Source organism: Cottoperca gobio, chromosome 24 (genome assembly GCF_900634415.1).
Source record: "Cottoperca gobio chromosome 24, fCotGob3.1, whole genome shotgun sequence".
In the NCBI taxonomy this organism is placed as follows: domain Eukaryota; kingdom Metazoa; phylum Chordata; class Actinopteri; order Perciformes; family Bovichtidae; genus Cottoperca; species Cottoperca gobio.
The window spans coordinates 7,188,638-7,202,252 of NC_041378.1; the positions used below are offsets into that span (position 1 = coordinate 7,188,638).

Genomic DNA, 13,615 nt, shown 5'->3' on the forward strand with positions numbered 1-13,615 from the left:
CAGCTGCCAGAAGTCTTTCTGCGACTTTGTACTCAAAACTTTGAGCGAACAGCAGTTATATTATATTTCTAAAACACTCGAGAGACATGCAAACATAAACTTCTCTTACTCAACGAATGCGGAGTGGGAGAACAAACATAAGAACTGTACATAGTACTCGGTGCTCCACCTACTGCTGTCTATTTCTGTTCTATCACCTGCCTGCAGCGTAAAGGTCATGTACGCTGCTTACAGCAAGGTTTTTGTTTTTTTTTAGCTCATTCCTGTTTTCATTTGGAATTTAATTGTATTATAACTTTGCACTATGACTGCACGAGAGTGTAAGTGGCTTGTTAAGGCATATTGGTCTCCCATCCCCTTAATTGATTGAAATTGCTGCTTCCACCTGTCCTTTGCGCAGCTTCTGCATCACCTCCGGTCCTGCAGGAAGATTTATGGCGGTGCCCGTGAAGCATATTGTGCTATCTGCGATTACCACAATGAGCCGGCTTTGCAGGGGTTTTGTTATTCCTAATAAATAAATCACCCTCTGTGTGGTTTTTACTGCCAGTGAAGCAGATCTGCTGAATAGTGCATGCAGAGGAGCACATGTGCCAGACATGAAGAGAATGGATTTAAGGCTCCAATTGTCATTTGATCTGTGGACACGTCGGAGTGCGATCATACTTTAACACTGGTGCAACAGGCTAACAGCATTTCTTTTTTTTGTATTGTTGTAAAGACTCTCTCTCTCTCTGAAACATATTGCTGTGAATATTCATTGTGTTTATTCAAACCATTTTAATATGCATGATTCATTTGCATAACATCAAATTGGCACTCAAAGGAGACAAATTCTGTCCGGATAATAAAGCCTCTGTTGAAAGGATTTACTGAAACAAGTGTTGAGTTATGTATTGTTTGCGTGTGATTCATTTGTCCATCAGTGTGAATTGCTGTGTCTGCAAAGACAACTCTGGCGTCACATGTTGATAATGTGTCACCACGCGCAGCAGGGTGCAGGTGTTGCCGGGTCTTTTATCTCGCTCGTCTTTATCTCAGTGGGTCTGCTCACTGCAGCACTGACTCCTCGTGGAAACATTGACAGCAGCATATATGTCAGCTAATACAGAAACAAGCCATTGTTATACAGTGTAGATACATTAATCTTATAGATGTTGTGCTTGTTTCTGCTCATGCTGCTTACTAGACCCCTATGCATTTATTGTACACTGTTGCAAGTTGTCAGCTTTCAAATATCGTAAACCTTTGTCAGCAAATGAAAAATCTTTGAGCTGACACAGATAAGGCTTTCTGTTTAAGACTTATAGCAAGTTTTATTTATTTCTTATCTACACAATCAAATAAAAATGGGATTTTTCACTATCAATCCTTCATGCTAGTTTTTAAAAAATATCTGAAGGATATCTTGTCTATCTGTTCTCCTGCTTTCTTTCATTCTGCAGAGTCAGATGCTGCATTGAAGCAGCTATCTCTTGAATATTTGACATTCTTTGTTTCTTCTTCGTGTAGCTGTATTCCCTCGAGGGACTGCTCTGTGTTTGTCAGCGCTGCTATTGTGTTTTCTTGCCGTAGTTTGCAGTGGTACTTCTTATTCTCAGCTTGTGTGATACTTGGTGTATAAGCTCCTCTTCTTATTTCTCTGTTCCAAGCCCTGATGTGGGAGCAAACAATGACGACATGCCTCTTGGGGTAAATCCCACATTTCTGCATCACCTGTGTGTTAGTACCCAGATAGGAGTTAGGATTCAGAAGCTGATCTTCTCATTAGAGGGGAATCTTTCTAAGATTATATAAAAAGGAATATTTCATTGGATTCCCTCAGACATCACAGGGATGACGAGATAAAAGGGACATTTTGTTCTGAAAGCCTTCAAAGTAGTCCGAATGAAAGTTTATTTCCAGCCCAGTTGATGCAATAACAGAGTAAAAAATGCAAGAGTGCTATTTGAAGTGAATATAAAAATTTAAAAACTGATGGCTATTCATAGAAAAAGCAGTTGTTTTGTAATGTCCCACCTCCTCTTCATTTTTTTTTTCTTGCTTCCTCCGTCTGCATTATGTATATAAGGGATGGGCAACCGTTATGCGGCCCTCGCCCTCACTTTGTGCGGCCCGCAATTTCCGGAAATCAATCTGTCGGAGCTCCGTGAGGGGGGTGCTGTCGGGTGCAAAGTGAGGACACACTTTTTGTGGCCCTCCCTATCCTCAAAGTTGCCCATCCCTGATGTATATGGTGCATCATCCACACAAACCCACTGTATTCTTCAGATATACACGCACACAAAAACAGCCCAAAATCCTTCTTTCATGTTCTGTTTGTGCTATGTAGGCCACGGAGACTCAAAGCACTCTTTTGTTTTTTAGGTTTGAGGGCATCAAACTTGCATTAGCTTCTAACTGTGTGACACTAATGAGGGTAAAGTTATGAGCAAACATTTGCAATATCACAGGCATAGAATACTGTTGTGTCAATGAACCTTCTTGTTGGAAAATGAAGCTGCTCCACAAAAGATGCCAACGGCCACACGGATAAATAATATTGACGTTATCCATTTTATTAGTTCTTGCCAAAATTGAAGTAGTCACTACAGTTAAAGAGGAAAGTCGAATAAACGTTACTTGAGGCCCTGAGCAGCAGAGAAATAAATCTGGGAAAGTAATGAGAGCGACTGCAGAGCGACTGCAGAGCGACTGCAGGGCATTCGATAAGGTTTCAGGACGGAGAGTTTTCATTCCAACTGTGTAGTAGAAGCGATCTTTGTCCGGCTCCTGTCCAGCTGATCCTGGAAGAGCTGTGCATCCAATTTAAGTCTGAGAGAGAGAAGGAACAGGTGTGTAGGATATTTCACTGAGCTCCTTTCAGCAGAGCCCACAGAGCAGAACGTACAGTATATGTCAATGAATTATTGATCGCTGGCGGGTTCTTTTTTTTAATCTTCCACACAATTTTGAAACACATTCAAACTATTTGACGAAATGGAGCCTGTAATAAGGCAACTCTTCTGTCCCTCACTATGTGTGCAGAGTTACGCTGCAACCTTTTTAACAATCAGAGTTTAAGACAGTAATTGGCCATTTAAGTTTTTACTGCAGGCAAGTGTTCAACCATGAGAGCAGTATTGGGCAAAACTCTAAAATGTCAATATAGCAATTACAAATTGGAAAAATGCAAGGTACCATAAACACGAGATAAACCAAAGGTAAGGTAAAAAGAAACACGACAACTGGATTTATAAATGTATATACTGATGATTAAAGAAGTTAAATCTCATGACAAGAGATGAAGAATTACCAGTGAAAGAACAACATAAATTCCCCGTAGGTAGTAAAACACATTCATTAATTTAGATAGGATAATAGCTTACCTAGGATATTGCATAATGCCGAGTACAATTCATATTGTTTAGACCGTAATCACAATCCCCCCCGCTTTAATATAATATCCTAAACATAAAATAGCTCAAGAAATGAGGTTCCAACAGATAATTGTCCAACAAGGTCATTTAGGGAGTATATAACAGATTCACTCATTCAATACTATTCTAACAAGGGAGCTCTATGTAGAGGGCTATGTAGTGAGCAAATCACCAGCTGACGATGGCAGAACAGTCACCTCACTTCTTTACACGTACAGTGCAGACATGTCCAGGCTTGACCATTTGCTCGCAGCAAGTTTAAAGCCATGTGTCCCGAGTTAAACTGCAGTTTACACTTCCATCCTCTGCTCCTTACCCCCACTGCTTGTCACATACATCAAAGATGAATTCATAACTGTGGGGATAATGTTTCTAATGTCTCTGATGCTTGTCTTTGTATTCACTCTTAACTCTTCTCAGCAAAGGAAAGGGAAAGAGAGTGAAGGTGGGGGGGGGGGGGGGATGCGAAATACTATTTGCAGAGAGAGAGAGAGAGAGAGAAGCGGTGGTCGAGCGAGATAGAGTGTGAATGAAGGGAGGGAGCGGCTTTAGTTCTTCGGTATCAGACACCGAGGGGCATGTAGTTGTAACGTTAAGGAATCTTCAGTACAATTTCCAAACAAGTGCAGTTGTACAAAACCAAGTGTGTGTGTGTGTGTGTGTGTGTGTGTGTGTGTGTGTGTGTGTGTGTGTAGCAGCAGAGTAAGATGTTAACATTTCCTCTTGTAGTATTTATTTCTCTGGTGGCAATAATACCCTTGCATTTCCCAAACACTCGGTTGTTGCCACTTACACCTGCATTTGTTTTAATTAGTTGACCAAACATCATCAGTGTTTTCTCTTCTCAGTGTCAAAGTACAATATCACAATGCATGACCTACATGTCAGTTTGTTCTGAACTCTGGAGTCCGGACAACACTCTTCTTTGGTGGTGGACGGAGCCCAACCCACTCCATCCTTCCCCTCTTCCTCCTCCTATCTCCGTATCTCCAGCCTTGTACCTCCACCTCTTTCTGTCTCCCTCCCCTCCTCTCTCTGCTGCATAATCCTCTCTCCTGGCCAACTGTTATGTTACCCGGCTTGTCTGGAGGATTTGCACCTGACAGATGAAGAATATGGAAATATAGTTCAAAGTAGAAGGAATTTTGTTGGGGTGGATTTATGGTGATCGACCTCGCTCTGTGGAGTAGTGGTGTCTTTCATGTGGTATGTATGAAACATATTTGTTCACACAGTGTGAGTATGTGTGTGGTGTGTGTGTGTGTGTGTGTGTGTGTGTGTGTGTGTGTGTGTGTGTGTGTGTGTCTTTTGTTTATTGGTGAATCATATATTAGATCAGTAGGACTGGATTACTGGAACTTCTGATTTTGCAATTAACCAGGGCTTCAACTCACAATAACTTAATTATCACTTAATTGTTTTGCCAATTAGTCGATTTAATGGTCTAGTCTCTAAAAGATGCTTTACACTTTCTTTGGATTGACTTATTAATTATCCATTTTCATCAGCGTTTCAGTTAGGTTACATTCTAATGTGGTGTATTTCATACACTAATATTTCAAATGATCTTGCACATGAGCTGGTAAAACGTCACTCTATACTGTAGACATAACACTATGACTGGAAAAGCTTTTTACCTTTTTTTTATTTTGATGAGTCCCACTGACGTACCTCCAGGCTTTTACTTTTAAATTACTCTTGGCACTCATCTGTGAGCCCATCAACTGAAATGTAAAACCGTGCATTTGTCCATATCCCATGAAATGAGGTTAAAGGTTTCCTCTAGAATAACGAGGGAAAGATCAAAGCAGAAATGAAACTCTGATACACTTGGCTCTGCTTGAGGAAACAAAAGGAAAGCCTTCCTATTCATTAATTTCCTGACATGTATCCATATCCGCAGCAAATTGGACGGTCACACTCATTTTTAATTTATTAAGGCCCCTCATTTGTTGTCCCGCTGATGATATCACAAGCTCTTTGTTGTTGTGGTGACATGTGATCCAGACACTGGATACTCTTGTTGTGTGATTGAGGGTCTGGATAATTGGTGGTGGGGCGGAGGGGAGATTAAATCTACTGGAATTAAATGTCTAGTCGAGTTAAAAAGACGTCCATGACATACGTTATGGTGTTGGGTTGCATTTTGATCATGTCCACGAGAGGGCCATGGGGTTTTCTGAGCAAGGCAAGTTCAGTACTTGACGTTTATCAATTAATCCTGTAGGGTCTGAGTCTACTGCAGCTGCTGAGTGAACTTAATGAGACAAGTATAAAAGAAGTTCACTTTCATGATTTAAATTCCCTCTCCTTTCTCCTCCCCTCTGCCGTCATTATCTCCTCCACCAGAGCGGGGAAGGGAGTTTTCTCAGCCATGAAGCTCGGCAAGATCAAGAGCTCTAAGGACGACCACAAGAAAGGAGGTAAAAGACACAAGACACAAAAACAAAGCCCATTTAACCTAAAATTAATCATTTGACTTCTTGCTAATTCGTTTGATTTTGTTCATTCGCAGTTTATCTTCAAATCTTGCAAGTTAGCTGGAGGGAAAATACATTTTAAAGCCCAGTCCTGAAGTTATTAATCATATAGTACATAGTACAGACAACGAGTGACACGATGGACAGGATTCACTGAGGTCATGAGTACGAGCCCCCCCCCCCCCCCCCCTATACATTTTATTGTATGTAAATGTAAACTCCGTCCAACTTTCACAGAACATAGAGAAGACATGAACTCAGTTGAAGTTACTGCTCTGGCTCTGGTCATCATTGTGATGTTGTTGTTGTCCAGATGAGCCGGCGGTCCTGGAAATGGAGGCGATGCGTCTCGCTGGACCACTGGACCCCGACACCATCTCTCTGGCCTCGGTCACCGCCGTCACCACCAACGTCTCCAACAAGAGGTCTTGTTTGTGTTCACACACTGAGACATGCGTGCAACACTAATGTTAGAGAAATGAATTCAAACACACACATCCTTAATGGCCCGAGTCAGTACTGTACATCTCAAACTGCTGATGCTGCACGGATCATTTGAAGGCGGTTGCACAGTGATGCCATTTAATAGCATATATCTCTAAGAATACACTTATTCAACCTGAGAAGATGGAAAAATAAGAGCGTTCACAATTTAATATTCAAACTCAGAATTGAGTGTGAACTCCTGTGCCGCCTCAGGTTTCACCGTTGGAGCACGGGAGAATGTAATCACCGATTGTGCTGTGTTTCTTAAGGTCAAAGCCGGATATCAAGATGGAGCCAGGCTCTGGACGCCCAGTGGATTATCAGGTGTGTGTGAGCGTGTGTGTGTGTGTGTGTGTGTGTGTGTGTGTGTGTGTGTGTGTGTAAATATTTATACACATTTCTACCTGCATATCTGCACGTTCATTGATGTGGTGTGTGATTTTGATGTATAATCGGCAGGATATTTTAAAGGAGGAAGAAGCCAAAGTAAAGCTTCCATGTTAACGCAAAAGATCCTTAAGATAGTCTTTAAAGGAAAGTTGTTGATACCACTCTCATATATATATATATATATATATATATATATATATATATATATATATATATATTTGTGTGTTAGGTAGAAATATGATATCTTTGTTTTCTTTATACTCTCGGCTGTCGACCTGCTGTAATGCATAAATGTATATAACATCAGTACAAAACAAATCAAATAATAATTATGGACATGGATGTAACTATCCTCCATTGCGAGCCCTTGGCCTTTATTCAAGGCCCCTTTTTTATGATCTAAGAACATTATATGTTTCTCTCTCTCTGTTCCTCTTCATTATCCAACGACTAATTAAAGCACAGGGTTATTGCTTGGATGTAGATACCTTCAACTCCGCTCTAGTTCATCCATCCAATGCTAAATCACTTTAGCCAGCGGGGGGGGGGGAGGATATCTGCGAAGATAAAAAAGGTGTAATCTGGGAAAAGCCTTCACTGTCTGGGATAAGAATCATTCATTTGGGAAAGATCCATTTGGGTTTGTTGTTTTGCCTTTTTAATTGTCCTCAGGGTAATTACTGTGTAGTTGCTAATGTCTACCATCAGATCAGCATCACAGTGATCGAGGCCCGGCAGCTGATAGGCCTCAACATGGACCCTGTGGTGTGTGTGGAGATTGGTGACGAAAAGAAGTACACGTCTATGAAGGAGTCCACCAACTGCCCCTACTACAATGAGGTGAGACCTGAGAGATAAATGTCAGCTTCACTTTGTTAAATTCAATATAATTAAACAAATTACATTAGATGTAACTGTAGAGAGGCAGAGACACTGCTGCAGTATACACAATGTATTGCACTGTAAAAACAGTGGAGTTAATGTGGATATATTTAATGAACCATAAACAGCATAATGGGTGCGATACAGTAAATGCTTTGCATTGTTAGAGAAGGTGTTTCTCAACATGAAGACATCAGTTTGTACCTGTTTCCCTCTTCTCCTGCAACCAAACATGCACAAAGCGTTGTGCTCTGAGTTTTCCTGAACAGCAGTGGCTCTCTAAGGAAGTGTTGGTAGTGGTGAGGGTCATGCAGAGCTCAGAGAGGAAATCTGTCTGCTATCGATTCCTTGTGTTTGTCTGAAGATCCCCTGCGGACAAACAAACTGGAAACCAGAGTGATCAAGATAATGCTCCTTCAGGCTTTCTCTCCTCGTATCCACTCCCTCCAGTTTGTTTTGAGAGCCCGTGCTGCTGTTTCAGATAGCTTCACACTGCTCTGGAGTAATCGTCTGAATTCATCTGCGGTGGAAACCTAAAAATCCTCTCTGATAATATTGCATAAAACGACATCATCATGAGAAATATAATTGCATCACCCATCTCCGTGTCACTCTGCTTAGTTTTTCATTTAGTGCACATGTTTTTTGCTATACTAACAGCACACATTTAGACCACAGAAAAGATGCAATTATGAGTGATGCAGGCAGGGGGGCATCGTCTGATAATAGGTCCGTAGTTGAGATGTCGCCTGCAGCAAAGTCAATGGTGTACAGTTCTGTGGAGTCTGGCTGCTCAGAACAAGTGCCCCGTGTGATTCTTTGTCTCCATTGTCAACAAACGCGAACAGCACATGAAAAAAAGACAAACAAAGAGGAACTTAAAAGTGTTCTCATGAGACAAGTTCTCGCGGTGTCTGTGTACCCTACACCTTTACAGAAAATGAGAGAACTTTACATCAGACATTTCTTTCAGCCTCTCTGAAGAAGTGAACGCTTCGAGGGCTCAGAGCCGTGATGTGGCGACAGTATGAGCTGATCTCCTGCGAGGCTGCGATGGTTCATCTCCTCGGCTCTTTTAGTTGAACTCTTGCACTGATATCTTCTGAACTTCAAAGTTTCCTGGCACATTTTATTCCCCGAGCAAATCTGCAACAAAGCATGTTTTATCTGGTAGTGTGAGGGAATACATTTTAATGGGCAAACCTTCTTTTTTTTTACTCTCTGCAGTATTTCGTCTTTGACTTCCACGTCCCTCCTGACGTCATGTTTGATAAAATCATCAAGATCTCAGTAAGTAATCCGTACTCCAAAAGTAAATGCTGTTCTTCCTCTTTGGTGCATGTTTTGGTACACGGGTTGTGAACAGTACATCACGCAGCCCCTTGTGGAACATAAAGTCCAATGGCCGTCTGTGTCCTCATAACACTCACTTGTGAATTATTATTTCCGTGACGATAGTGAATTCTTTCAGAGTTTTCTCTTTGTTTTCATATTTCATTCTCAATTCTGTCTGCGTAGGTTATTCACTCTAAAAATCTTCTTCGGAGTGGCACCCTGGTGGGAAACTTCAAGATGGACGTTGGGACTGTTTACTCTCAGCCTGGTAAAAAAAATAATACAAGCTGTATCTCCAATATGAATCTAAATACTCATAACATACAGGCATGCATAGTCTGTTTGAAAATGAAAATACTTTGTGTCTGTTGTGAATCTGGATGAAATAAAAGCGGTTAGTTATTGACTGATTGTTTGACTATCTATCCTAGAACATCAGTTTTACCACAAGTGGGCCATCATGTCCGATCCTGACGACATCACAGCGGGCTGTAAAGGATATGTGAAGTGTGACATCGCTGTGGTCGGGAAGGGCGACAACATCAAGACCCCACACAAGGCCAACGAGACAGATGAAGACGACTTAGAGGGGTAATGATCTGTGACTGATGTGTTTCACATTGAATTGATTTGGAAGAATACTAAAAATGTGCATTTCACTAGTGGAAAGTGGTACAACATGTTACAGTATACGTGCAAATCATTCCATATATCGGACATTTTCTTTATTTCAAGTATAATAGGTCGAAGTTCAAACATATCAACCACTTAGACATCACAGAGGGATGAAATAATGAAAAGTATTTTATACCAAAACTCCACAATCCTGTCCGAAGGAAGTTTTGTGCTGCTGTTTGTTTCCAGGAACCTCCTGCTCCCCGAGGGCATCCCAGCAGAGAGGCAGTGGGCAAGGTTTTATGTGAAGATCTACCGCGCTGAGGGACTTCCTAAAATGAACACCACTATCATGGCTAATGTGAAGAAGGCCTTCATAGGAGAGAACAGAGACCTGGTGGACCCTTACGTTCAAGTCCATTTTGCTGGGCAGAAAGTAACTCCCTCCTGCAATCTCTTATTCTTTGCCTTTTTCTAGTGATGTTATGACTCCCCCAAAGGGCTTATTATTGCACTGTGGTTTTGATAATGCATGCATCCTAAGCCCACGAAGTAGAATAGCCCCCTGTTAAAGTTAATAGTATTCGAACAACAGTATTAGCTACTATAAGATGAGGACTAGAGCCACTATAAATGTATTTAGTAAGTGTTACTCCTCCATGTGTCTCCAGGGGAAGACTTCAGTCCAGAAGAGCAGCTATGAACCGATCTGGAACGAGCAGGTCGTCTTCACCGAGCTGTTCCCTCCACTCTGCAAACGCATGAAGGTCCAGATACGAGACTCGGATAAGGTCAACGACGTCGCCATAGGAACCCACTTTGTTGACCTACGCAAGATATCAAATGAAGGTGACAAAGGTAGGTCAACACGCACGGCTTGTCTCCATAGATTGATTTGCTGCCAGGTGCTTTGGCTAGTTATCTTTTACTGTATGTGGTAATCAGCTGTGCTTTGTGAATCGGACCACCTGACCCACCTGACCCACCTGACCCACCTGACCCACCTGACCCGTCGCTAATGGCCGTATGAATTTAGTGGAAGACATTCAAATTGACTTGCAATCAATACATACATTAGCATATATTAATTCCCCACACACCAGTGATAGGGTCACATTTCTAGCAGTGTCTGGCAGTTTCATTTCATGAATAGAGGAAATATTGGTGAGCATGATGATGATTGATCCAAAAGTCTTATTTTGAAGATTTCAAATCTGATTTTTGTTCGTTTCTTTTATTTACTCTTTCGGTTTTTGTTGGTCAGGGGTGAGAAGATCTTATGTTTGATGCTCTGGATGCAGATACTTAAGAATACCTTGTTTTATACAAGGATTCTTGTAGATTACCACGTCATCTCCTACAAACATTTCTTTTCTCTTTACCTCCTTCAGGGTTCCTGCCCACAATGGGTCCAGCCTGGGCCAACATGTACGGTTCCACCCGTCAGTACACTCTGATGGACGAGCACCAGGACCTGAACGAGGGTCTCGGAGAAGGCGTGTCCTTCAGATCCCGTCTCCTGCTCTCCATCGCTGTCGAGATCCTGGACACCACTTCACCCGAGCTCATGAGCTCCACCGAGGTGCAGGTGGAGGGCGTCTCCAACATCTCAGAGGTGAGAAGATTTGACACAGCGAACTGCGTTCTGGATTGTCTTTTTGGGGTATCTGTTTGAGGATTTTATTTTATGTGATGCAAGTACTCTGGTAAATCCATCCACATAAAATACCCCTCTAACTTCACTAAAAAACAAAATGATCTGACAAAACGATCAAAGAAAAGCTGTCAGTTTAGCCTCTCCTGACCTCCTGAGCCCACAACAAACAATCTTATTGGCGTGTGTTTAGTGCACTGCTCCACAGGGAAATCAGAGACATTAGATGCTTTGATTGAGGACAAGCCTGCCAGCAATCCGACCTCTCGGCTGTTGATGGTATAAACTTGTCCCCTGGGAACCTCAGTCATTGATACCAATATGAGTCTTTGCCAGTTGTCAAGTGCTTTCCTTTGAAGGAGAGACAGATTAATAATTTAATCAAAGAAAATGTTGTAAATGGGACCTGCTTGAAAACAAGATGAAACATCTCAGGGATGGGGGGGACTTTGGAGGTGTAACAGAAAACAAATGTGAAGAATAAGAGAGTGTTTCTCTGGGATCAAGGTGCAACAAAAATAATTAGCACTGCATACAAAAACATGTATACAACACAGCACACAGTCCCTGAGTAAGGCTAAAGAAGGCAGTGCATCGCTTGTTTTATGAAGATATTAGACTCATATCGTAAATATGCTTATTTATGGGCCCCTCATGCCTTATTGTACAGTTTATTTAAAGTACCTTGCTCATTGTATATCCTTAGACTCTGATAATTAATGTACAATTCCAGCCTGTATGTACATTTCTATGGACACTGGAGATGCAGCATATGTGGCCATGCATGGACATTTATGTGCTACTATGGCTACCTTTCTTTGTTGTGTTCAGTCTTTTTCTTTTTCTTTTTTTCGTGGTTTGCATATACTTGCTCTAAAAGAAAGAAGAAAAAAAAGAATCAATGCCACGTTTGTATTCATGTTGCCGGTCTAATTGAGTCTGGCATGAGTCCGACAAAACATATGTACGGGATTAAAGGCCGCTATGGGCCAAGCTGTATTGGCTACCTTGGAGACATTGGGATTAAATAGCTGCAAATAATACTTTTTAAAAGAATGATGAGTATTAATAACAACCACATGAATGAATAAAAAGCATCACAGGGCAGAGAATATGGTGCACTTACAAATGTAATGTATAAATGAAGTGGCTCAGTAAGTCAGAGAGGACGCAGGTTGGTTTTATATTTGTGGTGAATTACAGAGAAGAGCAGATGCAGCAGTTATTCTTCCACAGACTCCACAATAAAACAAATTCCCTTCGGTCCAATAAAAATGTTTCACTTTATGTCTTTCTTCTTTGATTTATTGCGCTCCTCACTTCATCAGAGCGCCACTGGGAAAATAGACGAGTTCTTCCTCTTTGGTTCCTTCCTGGAAGCCACAATGATCGACAGGAAGATCGGTGACAAAGCGATAAGTTTTGAAATCACGATAGGTAAACAAACCTGCTCCTTCATCTTGTTAATATTGACCTCTGTTTACAATATACAGTGTGACAGTGTACAAAGGTAACAGTGCGCTGCCAATAACAACGTGGAATGTTCCGCCCGCAAACAGGTAACTACGGCAACCAGATAGATGGTGTAAGCAAACCTTCGTCGGCAAAGAAGAAGAGGAAAGATGGGGAGAGTGAAGAAGAGGAGAGCGAGCTCATACAGAACTCCAGTGAGGACGAGGCGGACGAGGACGCGGACCTGGTCTCCGTCTCCTCCACTCCTCCAATGAAGCCCGTCGTCACCGACAGGTCAGGATTAAGGAATTTAGAAAGAAAGGTCTGATGTATCGCTGTTGATGATTTAGTTTCTGTGTAATAAAGTTACAACGATCAGAGAGAGTACAATGAACGTCAGCCAGGAGCAGATTGCTGGCTAGGATTAGCTGTATAAAGAGAGTATCTGCACAACTCGTTACACATTAAGAAGTATTCATTTAGTTTAGTACTTAACAATTCAGGGTGTCACACTGTGGACCTGTGGAGTCATTTTGTTTGTACATTACAGGAATTACTTCCATCTCCCCTACTTTGAAAAGAAGCCGTGTGTCTACATCAAAAGCTGGTGGCAGGACCAGAGAAGAAGACTTTACAACTCCAACATGATGGACAAGATCGCTGACAAGCTGGTCAGTATAAAGCATTTGTCTTTTGTAAAATGTGGTGAGGATACAAACCTTTGATTACTAACTGCTTGTTTCGTCCTTTTTTTCCCCCGTGTCCCGACAGGAAGAGGGTTTGAATGATGTTCAGGAGATCATGAAGACGGAGAAGGCTTTTCCAGAACGCAGACTGAGGGGAGTGCTGGAGGAGCTCAGCGTTGGCTGCAGGCAAGCTACATAATGATAATCATTTATCAT

General features: G+C 41.7%; 1 protein-coding gene across 7 annotated transcripts in view; it reads left to right on the plus strand.

Moving 5' to 3' along the window:
* Positions 1-13,615, plus strand: part of otofa (otoferlin a) — a 66,748-nt gene that overhangs the window by 32,382 nt on the left and 20,751 nt on the right. For all 7 annotated transcript variants that reach the window (XM_029462971.1, XM_029462972.1, XM_029462970.1 and 4 more), the window contains exons 6-19: positions 5,769-5,842; positions 6,213-6,324; positions 6,655-6,709; positions 7,484-7,615; positions 8,885-8,947; positions 9,176-9,260; positions 9,424-9,583; positions 9,857-10,043; positions 10,279-10,465; positions 10,999-11,222; positions 12,590-12,698; positions 12,821-13,007; positions 13,264-13,384; positions 13,485-13,585. In XM_029462971.1, the coding sequence (XP_029318831.1) occupies positions 5,769-5,842; positions 6,213-6,324; positions 6,655-6,709; positions 7,484-7,615; positions 8,885-8,947; positions 9,176-9,260; positions 9,424-9,583; positions 9,857-10,043; positions 10,279-10,465; positions 10,999-11,222; positions 12,590-12,698; positions 12,821-13,007; positions 13,264-13,384; positions 13,485-13,585 (1,797 nt within the window). The remainder of the gene's footprint in view (positions 1-5,768; positions 5,843-6,212; positions 6,325-6,654; positions 6,710-7,483; positions 7,616-8,884; positions 8,948-9,175; positions 9,261-9,423; positions 9,584-9,856; positions 10,044-10,278; positions 10,466-10,998; positions 11,223-12,589; positions 12,699-12,820; positions 13,008-13,263; positions 13,385-13,484; positions 13,586-13,615) is intronic.